Source organism: Hemitrygon akajei, unplaced genomic scaffold, assembly GCF_048418815.1.
Source record: "Hemitrygon akajei unplaced genomic scaffold, sHemAka1.3 Scf000118, whole genome shotgun sequence".
NCBI classification, from domain to species: domain Eukaryota; kingdom Metazoa; phylum Chordata; class Chondrichthyes; order Myliobatiformes; family Dasyatidae; genus Hemitrygon; species Hemitrygon akajei.
Window position 1 is genome coordinate 1258580 of NW_027332004.1, and position 18015 is coordinate 1276594.

At 44.7% G+C, this 18015-nt stretch overlaps 2 protein-coding genes across 7 annotated transcripts in view; both read right to left on the reverse strand.

Annotated features, from left to right (window-relative positions):
• LOC140723535 (NACHT, LRR and PYD domains-containing protein 3-like) overlaps window positions 1–18015 on the reverse strand; it is a 488497-nt gene that overhangs the window by 262041 nt on the left and 208441 nt on the right. The gene's annotated exons all lie outside the window — the stretch shown is intronic.
• On the reverse strand, window positions 1377–15571 carry LOC140723539 (uncharacterized). 3 transcript variants are annotated; one of them, XM_073038113.1, is made up of 4 exons: window positions 15417–15571; window positions 13853–14000; window positions 11006–11171; window positions 1377–5675 (listed from the first exon to the last, which is right to left on the reverse strand). In XM_073038113.1, the coding sequence occupies exon 4, from the start codon at window positions 5267–5269 to the stop codon at window positions 3455–3457; it is 1815 nt and encodes a 604-aa protein (XP_072894214.1). In that variant the 5' UTR covers window positions 5270–5675; window positions 11006–11171; window positions 13853–14000; window positions 15417–15571; the 3' UTR covers window positions 1377–3454. The 3 variants fall into 3 exon arrangements, with proteins under 3 accessions (XP_072894214.1, XP_072894216.1, XP_072894215.1); XM_073038115.1 differs by lacking the exon at window positions 15417–15571 and adding an exon at window positions 15042–15138; XM_073038114.1 differs by lacking the exon at window positions 11006–11171.

An 18015-nucleotide genomic window follows, 5' to 3' on the forward strand; every position in this document is an offset into this window, starting at 1 on the left:
AAGTGTCTACAAGCTGTGATACTTGCCAAAGGGGGTGCTACTGAACATGTAGGGTACCCAAACATTTGCTTCTGGCCCTTTTCCTTTTGTTGTTATTTTCAAACTGTAATAGATTGAAATAAAAATGTAATCTTCCTTAAATATTAAAGAAATTTGTCATCTCTAACTTTATGCCTTTTGGAAATCAGGTCGTCTTTTACTCGCTGATCTATTCACAGTAGCAGACATTTTGACAAGGGGTCAAAATCAAGGAAAATCATTGGGAAAATCAGATCGCTACTGGAAGAGTGGATTGGGAAAATCAGGTCGGCAATGGAACTCAAGAGAGTGAATTTCTAGAATGTCTACGAGACGGCTTTTTAGAACAGCTTGTTGTTGAGCCCACTAGGGGATCGTCTGTACTGGATTGGGTATTGTGTAATGAACCAGAGGTAATTGGAGAGATGGAAGTGAAGGAACCCTTATTGATGACAACATGATTGAGTTCACTGTGAAATTTGAGAAAGAGAAGCTGAAATCAGATGTGTCGATATTTCAGTGGAGTAAAGGAAATTACAGTGGCATGAGAGAGGAACTGGCCAAGGTTGACTGGAAAGGGACACTAGCTGGAAGGACGGCAGAGCAGCAGTGGCTGGAGTTTATGCAAGAAGTGAGGAAAGTGCAAGACAGATATATTCCAAAGAAAAAGAAGTTTTCGAATGGATAAAGGATGTAACCGTGGCTGACAAGAGAAGTCAAAGTCAAAGTAAAAGCAAAGCAGAGGGCATACAAGGAAGCAAAACTTAGTGTGAAGACAGAGGATTGGGAAGTTTTTTAAAAAACTTATGAAAGGAAAGTATGAAGGTCATTAATAGAGAAACGAAGAACTATGACAGAAAGATAGCAAATAATATCAAAAAGGATACTAAAAGCTTTTTCAAGTATATAAAGAGTAAAAGACAGGTGAGAGTAGATATAGGACCAAAAGAAAATGATGCTGGAGAAATTGTAAATGGAGATAATGATATGGCGGAGGAACTGAACAGACTCCATGTGTGTATATGCAATTATGATAAGAAATACAGATCAGAAAACTTAAATGAGAAGCTGGCTCAGAAAAATAAATCATCACTCTGGAAGAAAACATTAACCAGTGAAATGAGTATGACCCTCCATGGGAGACATCCCAATGATCTGAGCAGATAAGATGGTGACAAGGAAGCATCGAGCACCTAACTGAGTGTTGGAGACCTCTTCCCGAAAACAGAGGAGTTCCTTGCGGAAATACAGGACGAGGTGGGTAACAAAAGTAAAACAAATCAAAACTTCATGAAATACAAACAAACAAGGCAGTACGTGCAGAAAAGGCCAAGATAAACCAGACACAGTCCAACACATTCCAGGATCCTGCAGCAGTTTAACTCAATCTGATTACTTACGCAGGTACAATCAAGTGGCAAATATCATTCACCAAAATCTTGCTTTAAAATACAAATGGATGAATGACCACGGTAACTTCATTAAGGCACCCTAAATTCAAGCCTGATTCAGTTAAGGACATAATCCACCAATTTATATGATAATCAATACATTATTTCAGATAGGATCATCTCAAATAACCATTTGGATATAATATTACAGGATAAACAAGCAGGAATAACTCCCTCAATAGGTATAACCATTCTCAACACACACATGTGCCTCCACCACAGGCATTGTTCGTCAGTCAGATAACCAAATTATTTCGTCTGCCAATTAGCGTCCAAATACAGGACAAAGTGGTTAACAAAAGAAAAAAAATGCAGAATACTTGAAATATAAACAAACAAGGCAGTAAGTGCAGAAAAGGCCAAGTGAAACCAGACACAATCCAACACTTTCCAGGATCCTGCAGCAGTTTAACTCAATCTGATTACTTACAAAGGTACAATCAAGTGGCAAATATCATTCACCAAAATCTTGCTTTAAAACACAAACTCACGAATGCCCTCCATCACCTCATGAAGGCACCATAAATTCAAGCCTGATCCAGTTTTAGAGTCAAAATCTTACAAATTATATGATCATCAATACATTATTTCAGATAGGTCAATCCATCTGGTTATATTACAGGATAAACAAGCAGGAGCATCTCCCCCAATAGATAAAACCATTCCCAACACACGTGTTCCTCAACCAGTGGAGCACCTCACCACAGGTAGTGTTTGTGTCATCAGTCAGATAACCTAGTTACTTTCTCCGTCAATCTGCTTCCAAATGTCATTTGTTGCCATGCCCTGCTGCTGAATCCCTTCTCCTCATCATACGTTCTTACCCCGACCATCGTTTAGAGCCCCAAACTCTGCTCTGTGCAGACTCGCCTCTGGTTTCTGAACCAGCTTCGTTGAAAATCCAATTGATGGTTTCCCACTCTGCTTTCAGTCTTTAGAGGACAGTGATGTTCGCTAACAACACTTTAGAAGTGGGGAAAGCGATCCATAATGTGGACATGAATCGTGATTAAGGAGGTAAACTCCCAATGTCATTCTTCCTCAGCCCGGAGATTAGAGGGGCGAAGAACATCTCAGACAGAACTGCAGTCAGCTCGACTTCTTCAGTCTGCAGAAAATTCAAGGGAAACCTCTTCACCCACACAGTGGTGACTATTTGGACCTCATCCCAGGGAGAGTGAGAGGTGAACAACAGGGGAAGATTTGAAAGATCTGTTGTGGAACAGAATCAATGGCAGGGTTCAGCTGGCCTGAGTTGACTCTCTACTGTATACTAGGTGTGTTATAAATTCACTAAGTACCGGAGACAGTGTTTAAGATAGAACTGATTCATTTGTCACAGATCTAGTCCCATTAAAGGTGAATATGCAGCAGAAGAAACTCCTCCCATGCCTGGGGAGCAGCAGCAATTACTGCAGAGTTCAACACCTACAGTCACTCTCAAAATTGCATTCAGCAACATTGATGGACAAATATCCAGCATGCAGCTTATTGAAACTTTCTCCCCTGTGTGAACCCGGTAGTGTGTTGTAAGTGTAACACGCTGTAAGGTTTCACTGTTGATTTAATGGCCTCTCTGTAATGTTTCACTGCTAAGGTAATGGTTTCTCTGTAGCAGCAATGTCTAGGTTACAACTAGAGATAAGAAGGTTTTGGAGTGCTGGGCTATCCAATGACAGAAATGTTCCTTCTTGTGAGTCTGGATGAGAGAATTTCATGGGCTTTTGCTTAGGAGAGATGAGAAGCCACGAATGGGGAGAGTGGGCCCTGTTTTTTTTTACTTCACTAACCCTATAGTCAAAGTAAGAATTATTAATCACATATTGTGTACCTTTTGTTATTTTGGGGTACTGATTTGTAACAGGGGACACGGCACAGCATCCACCCAAATTTGGCCGAGGTAGGGGGCTATCACCCCTATATTAAGCTGCTAGCCGGAGCGAGAGTTACATAAGGTTAGATGACTGAGTGAATACATTCCCACATTAACAGGGGGTGAATGGCCTCTCCCCAGTGTGAATTCGCTCATGTACCTTCAATTGTGATGACTGAGTGAATCCCTTCCCACAGTCTGAGCAGGTGAACGGCCTCTCCCCAGTGTGAACTCGCTGGTGTCTCTGTAGGTTGCATGACAGAGTGAATCTCTTCCCACAGACTGAGCAGGTGAATGGCCTCTCCCCAGTGTGAATTCGCTCATGTACCTTCAATTGAGATGATTGAGTGAATCCCTTCCCACAGAATGTGCAGGTGAACGGCCTCTCCCCAGTGTGAATTCGCTCATGTACCTTCAATTGAGATGATTGAGTGAATCCCTTCCCACAGAATATGCAGGTGAACAGCCTCTCCCCAGTGTGAACTGACTGGTGTGCTTGTAGGACAGATAACTGTGTGAATCCCTTCCCACAGTCTGAGCAGGTGAACGGCCTCTCCCCAGTGTGAACTCGCTGGTGTCTCTGTAGGTTGCATGACAGAGTGAATCTCTTCCCACAGTCTGTGCAGGTGAATGGCCTCTCCCCAGTGTGAATTCGCTCATGTACCTTCAATTGAGATGATTGAGTGAATCCCTTCCCACAGTCTGAGCAGGTGAACGGCCTCTCCCCAGTGTGAACTCGCTGGTGTTTCTGTAGGTTGCATGGCAGAGTGAATCTCTTCCCACAGTCTGAGCAGGTGAATGGCCTCTCCACAGTGTGAATTCGCAGATGTACCTTCAATTGAGATGATTGAGTGAATCCCTTCCCACAGAATATGCAGGTGAACGGCCTCTCCCCAGTGTGAACTGACTGGTGTGCTTGTAGGGTAGCTAACTGTGTGAATCCCTTCCCACAGTCTGAGCAGGTGAACGGCCTCTCCCCAGTGTGAACTCGCTGATGTACCTTCAGTTGAGATGACCGAGTGAATCCCTTCCCACATTCCAAGCAGGTGAATGGCCTCTCTCCAGTGTGAACTGACTGGTGTGTCAGTAGGCAAGATGACAGAGTGAATCCCTTCCCACAGTCTGAGCAGGTGAACGGCCTCTTGCCGGTGTGAACTGACTGGTGTGCTTGCAGGCCAGACAACTGTGTGAATCCCTTGCCACAGTCTGAGCAGGTGAACGGCCTCTCCCCAGTGTGAACTCGCTGATGTACCTTCAGTTGAGATGACCGAGTGAATCCCTTCCCACACTCCGAGCAGGTGAATGGCCACTCTCCAGTGTGAACTGACTGGTGTGTCAGTAGGTAAGATAACAGAGTGAATCCCTTCCCACAGTCTGAGCAGATGAACGTCCTCTCTCCGGTGTGAACTCGTTGATGTACCTTCAGTTGAGATGACAAAGTGAATCCCTTCCCACAGTCTGAGCAGGTGAATGGCCTCTCCCCAGTGTGAACTCCCTGATGTACCTTCAGTTGAGATGACCGAGTGAATCCCTTCCCACACTCCGAGCAAGTGAATGGCCACTCTCCAGTGTGAACTGACTGGTGTGTCAGTAGGTAAGATGACAGAGTGAATCCCTTCCCACAGTCTGAGCAGGTGAACGGCCTCTTGCCAGTGTGAACTGACTGGTGTGCTTGCAGGCCAGAGAACTGTGTGAATCCCTTGCCACAGTCTGAGCAGTTGAACGGCCTTTCCCCAGTGTGAACTGACTTGTGTGCTTGCAGGCCAGAGAACTCTGTGAATCCCTCCCCACAGTCTGAGCAGGTGAATGGCCTCTCTCCGGTGTGAACTCGCTGATGTACCATCAGTTGGGATGAGTAAGTAAATCCTTTCCCACAGTCCGAGCAGGTGAACGGCTGCTCCCCGTTGTGAACTCGCTGGTGAGCCATTAGGTCAGAAGACCGAGTGAATCCTGCCCCACAACTTCAGCAGATGAGCAGCCTCTGCCCAGTGTGAACTGACTGGTGTGTCCACAGGTGGGAAGACGACTGAATCCCTTCCCACACACAGAATAGGTGAATGGCCTTGTCCAGAGTTAACTTGCTGATGTACCTTCAGTTGAGAAGACCCACTGAATCCATTCTCACAGTCACAGCAGATGAACGGCCTCTCCCCTATGTAAAATGACCGCTGTGCCAGTCGGTCAGTTGACTAAATGAATCCCTCCCCACAGTCTGAGCAGGAAGGATGATCGAGTGTATCCCTTGCTTCACTTACTAAATATCTGGACAGAGACAGCAAAATTGGCGTGTTGTGTTCGAGATTCCCATAGATAAATTCCTTGTTGTTTTTAGCCTGTAAAAAGATTTACAAAATCCATCAATTTGTGTAGGACAACTTTTCATATGAGATCACTTGAGTTGTCAAGGTGTGATCTGGCAACACACTCTTACAGTGAAGTTCATCCCAAGTTGGAGAGGGAAATCATCTTCTAACTGGGCAGAGTGCTGGTATCTGGAATGATCATCAAACTCTCTGATGCTCTTCCCGTCTCTATAAGAATGGGGCATTTCTGCCATCTCCAATCTGTGACCTGACTCAGTTTGACTCTTTCCATTGGTATTATTCCCTGTTCCCACTGAGCTGCATGGGCTCCTGGCCCCACAGTAACTGAAACACTCTCACACAAATAGCCTGCAGTGCATTCTACGCACCCACCACTCTCTGTGTAAAAAACTTGCCCCTGACATCCCCTCGGTATCTATTTCCAAGTACCATAAAACTATGCCCCCTCGTGTTAGCCATTTCAGCCCTGGGAATAAACCTCTGGCTATCCACACGATCAATGCCCCTCATCATCTTATACACCTAAAAAAGGCTCTAAACATAAACAAGGAAATTGTACATTGCTTTGGGAAATTGTTAGAAGTATACAAGATTATGAGGGTATAGATAAGGTAAATGTAAACAGCTTTTTCCACCAAGGTTGTGTGGGATGACAACCAGAGGCCATGGGTAAGTGGGGAAGATGGAAATTTAATGGGAACATTTGGAAAAGCTCTTTACTGAAATGGTCGTGAGAGTGTGGAATGAGATGTCAGCACGTGGTGAATATGAGCTCGGTTTCACCATTTCAAAGAGGTTTTGAAGGAAGCCTGGATGGTAGGGGTATGGAGGGTGATGGTCTCGGTGCAGGTACTTGCAATAGACAGCTTAAGTGTTTTTTTGGCATTGACTAGATGGGCCAAATGGCCTGTTTCCATATTGAACGTCTCCATGATTCTATGACAGAGAAGCTGGACAAACTTGTTTGGAAGGGAAAAGGTTGGAGTGACAATGAAGCAGCAATGGCTGGAGTTTCTGGGAGCAATTCGGGAGCTGAGCGATCGATACATCCCAAAGAAATGCAAGCATTGGAAAGGCAGGAGGACACAACAGTGGCTGTAATGAGGAGCCAAAGCCAACATAAAAGCCAAAGAGAGGGCAAACAAAAATGCAAAAGCTATTGGGAAGCTAGAAACCAACAGACAACAAAGAAAGAAAAAGTTCAGATGAGCTCAGAGCATGGATGATGATTAAAGAGTCTTGGTAGCACTCAAATGTCTGAGGCATTTAAAAGAACAAAATATCCAGGGCTTCAGTATCTCCTGAAAGCCAAGGTTCCCTGCACCAGTTACATTTCAACTTTTACATTGTTAGGCACATAGAAACTCTACACCCTCAAAATTTCACTTTTGAAGGCCTCCCACTTACAAAGTACTCCTTTATCAGAAAACAGCCTGTCCCAAACCACACCTGTCAGATCCTTTCTGACACCATCAAAATTGACCTCTCTCCAATTTAGAATCTAAACTCATGCTCCAGACCTCTCTTTTTCCATCTTTATTTTGAATTTCTTGGCATTATGATCACTAATTTCTGTCGCCAGCCCTGATCATTGCCTAACAGCTTATTACACACTTCTACATCGGGAATTTTACGTACCGATTAAGGGCACATTTGACAAACTATCCTATCTAGTTCTTTTACAGTATGGGAGTCCCAGTCAACACATGGAAAGTTAAAATCACTTACTGAATCAACTTTTGTTTCTTGGGATGGTCTGCAATCTCTCTACAAATTTGTTCCCCTGAATCCCTCAGACTGTTGGGTGCCACCACATCCCAATGATGTCTACAAATTCCCTTTCCTGAACTCATCTGGCTTTCCTAAGATGCTTCTTGCATTGTGACATATGGAGCTCAGCACATTCATCGCACCATGCTCAACCATTTGATTGCTGACTCTGTCTGAAGTCTGAACAACATCTGACTGGTATGTGTAGAGATAACATCTGAAGTTTATGTAGAGATAGCAGGAGCTCTGACGGAGATCTTTCAGATGTCATTAGAAACGTGGATTGTGCCGGAGGATTGGCGTATTGCTCATGTGGTTCCATTGTTTAAAAAGGGTTCTAGAAGTAAGCCTAGCAATTATAGACCTGTCAGTTTGACATCAGTGGTGGGTAAATCAATGGAAAGTATTCTTAGAGATAGTATTTATAATTATCTGGATAGACGGGATCTGATTAGGAGTAGCCAGCATGGATTTGTGCGTGGAAGGTCATGTTTGACAAACCTTATTGAATTTTTTGAAGAAGTTACGAGGAATGTTGATGAGGGTAAGGCAGTGGATTATAGATAGATGGATAGATAGATAGATAGATAGATACTTTATTCATCCCCATGGGGAAATTCAACATTTTTTCCAATGTCCCATACACTTGTTGTAGCAAAACTAATTACATACAATACTTAACTCAGTAAAAATATGATATGCATCTAAATCACTATCTCAATAAGCATTAATAAATAGCTTTTAAAAAGTTCTTAAGTAGATTACTTAAATACATTGAGTCCTAACCCCGGCACTTTAACATATCTTACTCCTGGCGGTTGAATTGTAAAGCCAAATGGCATTGGGGAGTAATGATCTCTTCATCCTGTCTGAGGAGCATTGCATCGATAGCAACCTGTCGCTGAAACTGCTTCTCTGTCTCTGGATGGTGCTATGTAGAGGATGTTCAGGGTTTTCCATGATTGACCGTAGCCTACTCAGCGCCCTTTGCTCTGCTACCGATGTTATACTCTCCAGTACTTTGCCCACGACAGAGCCCGCCTTCCTTACCAGCTTATTAAGACGTGAGGCGTCCCTCTTCTTAATGCTGCCTCCCCAACACGCCACCACAAAGAAGAGGGCGCTCTCCACAACTGACCTATAGAACATCCTCAGCATCTCACTACAAACATTGAATGACGCCAACCTTCTAAGGAAGTACAGTCGACTCTGTGCCTTCCTGCACAAGGCATCTGTGTTGCAGTCCAGTCTAGCTTCTCGTCTAACTGCACTCCCAGTACTTGTAGGTCTTAACCTGCTCCACACATTCTCCATTAATGATCACTGGCTCCATATGAGGCCTAGATCTCCTAAAGTCCACCACCATCTCCTTGGTCTATATATGTAGTCTATATGGACTTCAGCAAGGCCTTTGACAAAGTTCCACATGGAAGGTTAGTTAAGAAGGTTCAGTCGTTAGGTATTAATGCTGGAGTAATAAAATGGATTCAATAGTGGCTAGATGGGAGATGCCAGAGAGTAGTGGTGGATAATTGTTTAGCGGGATGGAGGCCGGTGACTAGCGGGGTGCCTCAGGGATCTGTTTTGGTCCCAATGTTGTTTGTAATATAAATAAATGATCGGATGATGGGGTGGTAAATTGGATTAGTAAGTATGCCGATGATACTAAGGTAGGAGGTGTTGTGGATAATGAGGTGGGTTTTCAAAGCTTGCAGGGAGATTTATGCCAGTTAGAAGAATGGGCTGAACGTTGGCAGATGGAGTTTAATGCTGAGAAGTGTGAGGTTCTACATTTTGGCAGGAATAATCCAAATAGAACATACAGGGTAAATGGTAGGGCATTGAGGAATGCAGTGGAACAGAGAGATCTAGGAATAACAGTGCATAGTTCCCTGTAGGTGGAGTCTCATGTAGACAGGGTGGTGAAGAAGGCTTTTGGAAGGCTGGCCTTTATAAATCAGAGCATTGAGTACAGATGTTGGGATGTAATGTTAAAATTGTACAAGGCATTGGTAAGGCCAAATTTGGAATATTGTGTACAGTTCTGGTCACTGAATTATAGGAAAGATATCAATAAATTAGAGAGAGTGCAGAGACGATTTACTTGGATGTTACCTGGGTTTCAGCACTTAAGTTACAGAGAAAGGTTGAACGTTAGGTCTCTATTCATTGGAGCGTAGAAGGTTGAGGGGGGATTTGATCGAGGTATTTAAAATTTTGAGAGGGATAGATAGAGTTAACATGAATAGGCTGTTTCCATTGAGAGTAGGGGAGATTCAAACGAGAGGACATGATTTGAGAGTTAAGGGGCAAAAGTTTAGGGGAAACACGAGGGGGTATTTCTTTACTCAGAGAGTGATAGCTGTGTGGAATGAGCTTCCTGTAGAAGTAGTAGAGGCCAGTTCCGTTGTGTCATTTAAGGTAAAATTGGATAGGTATATGGACAGGAAAGGAGTGGAGGGTTATGGGCTGAGTGTGGGTAGGTGGGACTAGGTGAGATTAAGAGTTCGGCACGGTCTAGGAGGGCCGAGATGGCCTGTTTCTGTGCTGTGATTGTTATATGGCATCAAGAAAACAAACTCTCCCTCATTGTCACAAAAACAAAGGAGCTGATTGTGGAGGACAGGGGGAAAGGAGAGACAGACAATGCTGTCACCCTGTGACAGGTGAACAACTGACAGCTTCCCCAGTTTCCGAATCCCCAGTGGTGGGCACTTAATCTGGACTCCACCACATTTGAACCCCTTCTGCCAGCGGCCGACCCCTACGTGACTCTGTGCTATGACCCTACGGGGTGCTCAACTGAGGAAAGTCAATATCATGCACCCCACGAGGGACAGAAGTTCCCAGTCACGGTGATTGGACAGGATTAAGGAAAAGAGGGCAGTGCATTACTGGCCGAAGTTCCGGATTTCCTTTGGCGACAGACAGGACTGGTGGCTGCCCATACCTTCGTTAGGGTTTGCCCTGGGTTCAAGTCCAAGAGCCTAGGGTTCCTTGCCTACATCCTGACGAAACAAGCCTCCAGCAACAAGGGAGACTGGCAAGACTTGGCCGCGGGCCAACTCTGATACTGGAAGGAGTCTGAGGTGAAGACAGGACATCTGGTAAGTCTCTCGTTTAATATTGACTGAACCCAAGACATGGCACATAATCTCTGCTCAATTTCAGACAATGAAGTTGACAGCACCAACTGCCCCGCATCCAGATCACCATGAAAGAAGGACAGACTCTCCCATTCCTTCCTCAATATCCTCTCAAGCCCGAGGCAACATTTTCTGAGGATGGAAGCTCTTTTGTGGATCCAGCAGGGAAACGATGTGATAGTGACGGACAGTGAAGTAATTGAACAGGCCTCTTTTGAAGCAGTTGTCTCCGCCCAGAAGGCTGAGCTGTTTGCTCTGACTCGTGCCTGTATCCCAGCAACAGACTAAAGTGGGAACATTTATACAGACTCCATTATGCATTTGGAATTGTACATGACTACGGGGATCTCTGGGAACATGGGGATTCCTGACTTCCTCTGGCCACCCCATTAGTAATGCCACCTTTGTAAACAACTTACTCACCGCTCTACACCGCTCACGTTTTGGTTGTTATTAAATGAGCAGCCCACACTCACATATCCGACTGAGTCACTAAATGCAATGCTTTAGCGGATGAGACAGCGAAAAGTGCGGCACAATCCTCGGTAGTTGTAGTCCCCTCGGGTTCCCGTCAAGCATCCCTCTGTGACTTAAGCAGAACAGGTTTGCCAGACATGAGGGAGGTACGTACTTTTCAGGGGGACGTCTCTGAGGAGGAGCGCAAATTGTGGTCCCAGATGGGGTGCCAGAAAGAACCCAACCTAGCTTTTTGAATCACCCAACAGGACAGGTTTGTGTTCCTACACAATTTTTACCGATATTGGTCGATCATATACACAATTGTACACACCTGGGAAAGGAGGGAATGGTTGGTAACCTGTACCCTGCACACCGGGTATGTCTCCCTTGCCAGGTGGATCTTTTTGTGTCTACAAGTTGATTTTATTGAATTGCCTTGAGTACATTGCTATAGATACTGCTTAGTTATTATCTGCTTAGTAGGTGGATTGAAGCTATTCCAACTACCAATAATACTGCTATGACAGCTATGAAGATATTATTACGGGAAATAATTCCCAGGTACGGCCTGCCAGAGATGCTGAGCTCTCACAATGGCCCACACTTTGTGGTGAAAGTAAACAAAGGGGTACGTAACGAACTAGCTATCAAGCAACAATTCCGCTGTGTATACCACCCACGGGCCACTGGCAGAGTGGGAAGAGCCAATGGCACTCTGAAGAGTAAACTAGCCAGACTAACAGCAGAGACTGGACTCACTTGGTTGAAGGTCCGACCATTAGCCCGATTCCACATGAGGGTTACCCCACAGGGGAAAACAGGGTTGTCACCAGCTGAAATCATTTCTGGATGGCCCATGAGGACACCCTGGGAACAAAGTCTCAGGATTAAAGGCAAAGTGAATAAGAATAAGGGACCTTGGTTCTCGATGGATATTGGAACTCTGATAAAGAAGACAGAGATGTATGACATGTATAAGAAACAGGGAGCAAAGAAGGTACTTGAGGAGTATAAAAAGTGCAAACAAATACTTAAGGAAGAAATCAGGAGGGCTGAAAGAAGACATGAGGTAGCGTTGGCAGTCAAGGTGAAGGATAGTAAGAGCTTCCACAGGTATATTAATAGCAAAAGGATAGTTATGGGATAAAATTGATCCTCTTGAAGATCAGAGCGGTTGGCTATGCATGGAACCAAAAGAAATTGGGGAGATGTGATATGGTTTTTTTGTGTCTGAATTTCCTCGGGAAACTGGCATGGAGTCAATGGAAATAAGGCAAACAAGTATTGAGATCATGGAACCTATACAGAGAGAAGAGGAGGAGGTGCTTGCTATCTTGAGGTGAGTAGATAAATCTCCAGGACCTGACAGGATATTCCCTTGGACCTTGAAGGAGACTAGTGTTGAAATTGCAGGGGCCCTGGCAGATATATTTAAAAGTCGTTATCTACGGGTGAGGTGCCAGAGATTTGGAGGATAGCTCATGTTGTTCCGTTGTTTAAAGCAGGCTCTAAAAGTAATCTGGGAAATTATAGGCTGGCAAGTTTGATGACGGTCATGGGTAAATTATTGGAAGGAGTACTAAGAGATAGGATTGACAATTATTTAGATAGACAGGGACTTATTAGGGAGAGTCAACATGGCTTTGTGCCATGTTTAACAAATATATTAGAGAGTTTCGAGGAGGTTACAAGGAAAGTGGATGAAGGCAAGGCAGTGGTTGTTGTCTACATGGACTTCAGTAAGGCCTTTGACAAGGTCCCGCATGGGAGGTTAGTTAGGAAGATTCAGTCACAAGGTATACATGGTGAGGTAGTAAATTTGATTGGGAATTGAGAATGGGAGAAGTCAGAGAGTGGTAGTGGAGGATTGCTACTCTGAGTGGAGGCCTGTGACTAGTGGTGTACCACAGGGATCAATGCTGGGTCCATTGTTATTTGTCATCTATATCAATGATCTGGATAATAATTTGGTAAATTGGATCAGCAAATTTGTTGATGATACAAAGATTGGAGGTGTAGTGCACAGTGAATAAGGATTTCAAAGCTTGCAGAGGGATCCGTACAAGCTGGAAAAATGACAGATGGAGTTTAATACAGACAAGTGTGAGGTATTGCACTTTGGAAAGTCAAACCAAGGTAGAACATACAAGGTAAATGGTAGGGTACTGAGGAGGGCACTAGAACAGAGGGATCTAGGAATACAGATACAAAATTCCCTAAAAGTGTCATCACATGTAGATAGGGTAGTAAAGAGAGCTTTTGGTACATTGGCCTTTATAAATCAAAGTACTGAGTATAAGAGTTGGAATGTAATGGTGAGGTTGTATATTGCATTAGTGAGGGGGAATTTGGAGTAGTGTGTGCAATTTTGGTCACCGAATTACAGGAAGAATATTAATAAGGTCGAAAGAGTGCAGAGAAGGTTTACAAGGATGTTGCCGGGACTTGAGAAACTGAGTTACAGAGAAAGGTTGAATAGGTTAGGACTTTATTCCCTGGAGCGTAGGAGAATGAGGGTGATTTGATAGAGATGTATAAAATTATGATGGGTATAGATAGAGTGAATGCAAGCAGGCTTTTTCCACTGAGGCTGGGGGAGAAAAAAACCAGAGGACATGGGTTAAGGGTGAAGGGTGAAAAGTTTAAAGGGAATATTGCAGTGGGGGGGAGCTTCTTCACAACTGGGTCTGACTGGTACTGGCATAACTGGTTCTTCTGGGCACATTCTGTCTCACTCACAACTATTTCCTACCTTCCTTTGTACAGGTATGTAATGTCTAAAGGACCAGTGTTTGAGTAAATGAGACTCACCAAACTTTCTCCTGACTGAATCACTGGAATCTCCCGAGTCAGATGGGTTCTCTCCAGTTGATGCTCTCAATCCTCGGGCTGGTTCACTTGTTGCTGTTCCCTTGTCTTCAGTCGTGATTTTTCTTCCAATAAATCTCTCACTGCAGGTCTAACGTTAACATGAAAGATAATGAAGCACGTTAACAATGAAAAGGAGGACCAAACATTTCTGCTTAATGTTACTAGGAACAAAACTCACTGAAATTTAAACGTTGGCAAATATAATTATCTCAGTGAACAATCTTTAATTGTCCCTCACACATCACAAAACAATACGGGATAAGAAGGAGCCATCATTCAGTCACAAGACACAGGAACAGAATTAGGTGATTCAATCCATCTGGTCTGCTCCACCACTCAACCATTCAATCATGGCTGATTTTTATTCCAACACCATATTCCTGCCTTTCTCCTGTAACCCTGAAGCTACTCAGCAATCATCAGTATATTAATCTTCACAAATAGACCCAAATGGCAGCCTCAAACAAATTCTGCGGCAACAAATTCCACATATCAGACATCTTTTGGCCAAAATTTTTTTCTCATCTCAGTTTTAAAGGGAAGCAAGTTTATTCTGAGACCATGCTGTCAGATCACAGACTCTCTGTCTAATGGAAACATCCTCTCCATGTCCACTGTATCCAGGCTTTTCAACATTTGGTAGGTTTACTTAACCATCCATCCCTCCACCACCCCCACCGTCCCTCTGAACTCCATTGAGCACAGGTCCAGAGCCACCAAATGCTCCTCATACATAAAGCCGATCATTCCTGAGATTATTCATGTGAACCTCATTAGCAACAACTGCACCGGACACATTTCCAGGAATAACAGACAAAGCAGTTCCAGGATAATTTACAGGGAAAAGTTGTGCTTCCTTTACTGTTATACTATCACTCCATTTCCAGGTTAAAACAGGACCATTTCAGGAAATTTGTATTACAGTTCCTAGGATACAGATCTTGTCTTGTCCATACTGGACCGACCGCCGTCGCTGGACTATAAACGTGCAGGAGTAATGTATGGCTCAGCTCTACTGCGGGAAGCGGAGGCTCGAACCATTCTCCCCCTAGACTTCCCAGTCCCTCGGTAAAGCAGGCAGTGAAACCAAAGATCCCCACAACCTGGGACGTTCTCCTTTCTCACCCACCCCACTCCGGGAGAAGACACAACAGCCATAAAGCTCCAGAACAAATGCGAGAAGCCTCAGGAAACGAGGCGAGTTCGGGTAAGTTAATGGGACTCAGCGGCCAAAATCACACCACGTGATCTGGCGTCACAAAGCAGAGGGCGGGGCGAATCTGCGGCACACAGTCTCACGTGACCTGTCGGCGGGACTTCAATTTCAATTCTGTGGAAACAGACAGCCTGGGCTCCTGGTTTGGATCGTTCAATGCAGATTAACTGAAGTCGACACATTTCTGACGAGCCCAGATAGTTGGGAAACAAATGAATTCCTGGCCCACAGTTCGGGGCTCACGGCCAACATCGGATCTCCCCGCTCGGGATCGGTCTCAATACTCACCGATGGGAAAGTGATATCCTCGGCCCGCAGACAGTGATCCCGACGGAAGAGACGAAAGTCTTTCCTGAACACACAGCCGACCCACTTCAGCTCTGAGCGGAGAGGAAAACACCGTCCACCCGGAGACTGTGAACATGCGCGAAGAGATTATTACATCATCGGAAGGCGGGGCCTCGGAAACAGACGCCAGATGCTGCCCATCCGCGGTTAAATGGGAGGGGCAAACGGGATCACGTGTCAGGATTGGTGACCTCGCCCCCCCCCCCCCCCACAGGCAGAGACTCCAGCTACTCATTAGTCTGTGGAAAGAAGCAAACTTGCCACTCACATCTCCTCTCACCTTAAATGTATTAGACATTTCAACCCCCCAGGAAAAATATATCCACTCTATCTATTCCTCTCGTAATCTTATAAACGTCCATCCAGTCTCGCCCCAGCCTGCGCCGCTCTGGAGTAAACAACACAAGTTTGTCAAGCCTCTCGTTATAGCTCATGCCCTCTAATCCAGGCAGTGTCCTGGTAAACCTCTTCTGCGCCCTCTCCAAAGCCCCGACATCCTTCCGAGAATGGGGGCGACCAGAACTGTATGAAACACTCCAGATGTGGGCTAGCTAGTTTTATAAAACTGTGTTACGAACTGAAACGTTTTAGAAACGAACCAGCAGCAATAGAGTTCACACTGGAGTCTGGTTTTGATGGTTAAAACACTCTGTTTATTAGTATCTACTTATAATATAGTAACTTAACGAAATAAAGGAAAGTTAACAGTGTTAAGTGTATATATGTGCAAATGTAATTCCCAGTCTATCGAGCCTGAGGGAACAAAGTTTAGAGTCTTGAGATGGTAAGTAGGAAAATTCAGTAATCCACGGAATAAATGACGGGAGAGAGATATTTGTAATCCAGGGTGAAACGTAGAGAAAAGGCCGTTACTTCAAAATAACCGCCGACGAAGTTCTTATCCGTTGAATCCGTCCACAGACGAGTTATCAGCGAAAGTGGACCTGTCTTAGGAATACCGTCTTCCAGGGGTACCACACAACATACCCAGGCAAGGGTTAACACAAGATATTACAAACCCCACTCCTATGGATTATACGAAGTGACAGCCACACACATTCGTTGTGGTTCCGTGTACCGATGATCAACCCACTCTTGTGGGCATAGGAGAGTTCCAAGCCTCAGCTGCGACTAACTGAAGCTATCAGCTTTTCCAGTCTCTCTCTCTCTTTAGACTGGCCGACTGCCTGTCTGCAGATCGCTCTCTCTCTCTTATGGTTCAGTCCACAGTTAGCGCTGTCAGCCCGTGACTGACGTCATAGCCCCGCCTCCTCACGCCGGCGCTCTTAAAGAAACAGTCACAGTACGACCGCAGGCTCGGAACAGCCGCAACACAACTTCCCGACTTTTGAACTCAATGCTTCAACTAAGAAAGACAACCATGTCATTTGCCTTCTTAACCACCCGATCAATCTGTGCAGTCTCTTTCAGGGAGCGATGAACTTGGAGTCTAAGATCCCTCTGATCATCGACATTGTTCAGGGTTTTGCATTTAACAGTGTACTGTCGCATACATTCGACCTACCCAGCTGCCAAGATGATCATCACTAATCAAATCTCACTGAGATTTCTCAGGTCCTGTTGAATTTATTGCCAAGTGCACAAGTAGGGGAAGGTACAGGGACAGAGAAACACTGACTTGTGGCAGTATCAGAGGCAAGTACATTCAGATAACACAAGGAACACAAGTTATACGATTCTCTGTCAGTAACAATCTATAAATATGTTTTACGTCATTAACAATGTATAAAATACATTGTGTCATGATCAATATTAAAATGTGCATTTTGTGTCAATAACAGACTTGGAAATGTTGAATTTGGTCCCTGTCTCCATTCCTCCTGTAATCCACAACCAGTTCCTTTGTTTTTGTCACAATGAGGGAGAGGTTGTTTTCTTGACACCACTGTGTCGGGGTGATGACTTCTTCTCTGTAGGCTGCCTCGTTATTAATTGGGATTCGGCCGATCAATGTTGTGCCGTCAGCAAATTTAATTAGCAGATTGGAACCCGCCACTGCAGCCCCACAGTGCACTATGTACTGATTGCAAAGCTACGAAATTGCATGTGAATAGCCTCCCCTCCCCCAACTCCACTCTTTCTGCGTCACCAGCAGACTGGAGCATCTCACATCTCGCTGCCTCCGCCAGGACATTAAACTGTGAACAACTGTGGTCAGGGACTGATCTCTGGGGTACTCCAAACGCTACCTACCTCCAGTCTAAAAACGACCCACTCATCCAGACACACACTACCGGCAGTTTATCGATCTCCAACGAAAAAGCCTAATCACCTACTCCTGAGGATCAATACCATTGCTGACTCTGAGTTTACCACCGTCAAATGCCGGGAGGGACATAATAATCAGAAAGTCTCTAGTCACAGCCGTGTAAATAAAATGTGATCTCAGTGGGTGTGTGGCGCATGCCCAGAATGCGAAGGAGACAGACAAACTGAGCCAAGTCACAGACTGATGAAGGGGAGGAATGATCAATTTTGATACAGAGAGGGAAGCAGAGAGTTTGATATTGTGCCTGAT

Excerpts from the sequence above, each read along its gene's own strand:
- LOC140723539 (XM_073038114.1), bottom strand. The coding sequence starts at position 5,269 with ATGGCTCACCAGCGAGTTCACAACGGGGAGCAGCCGTTCACCTGCTCG.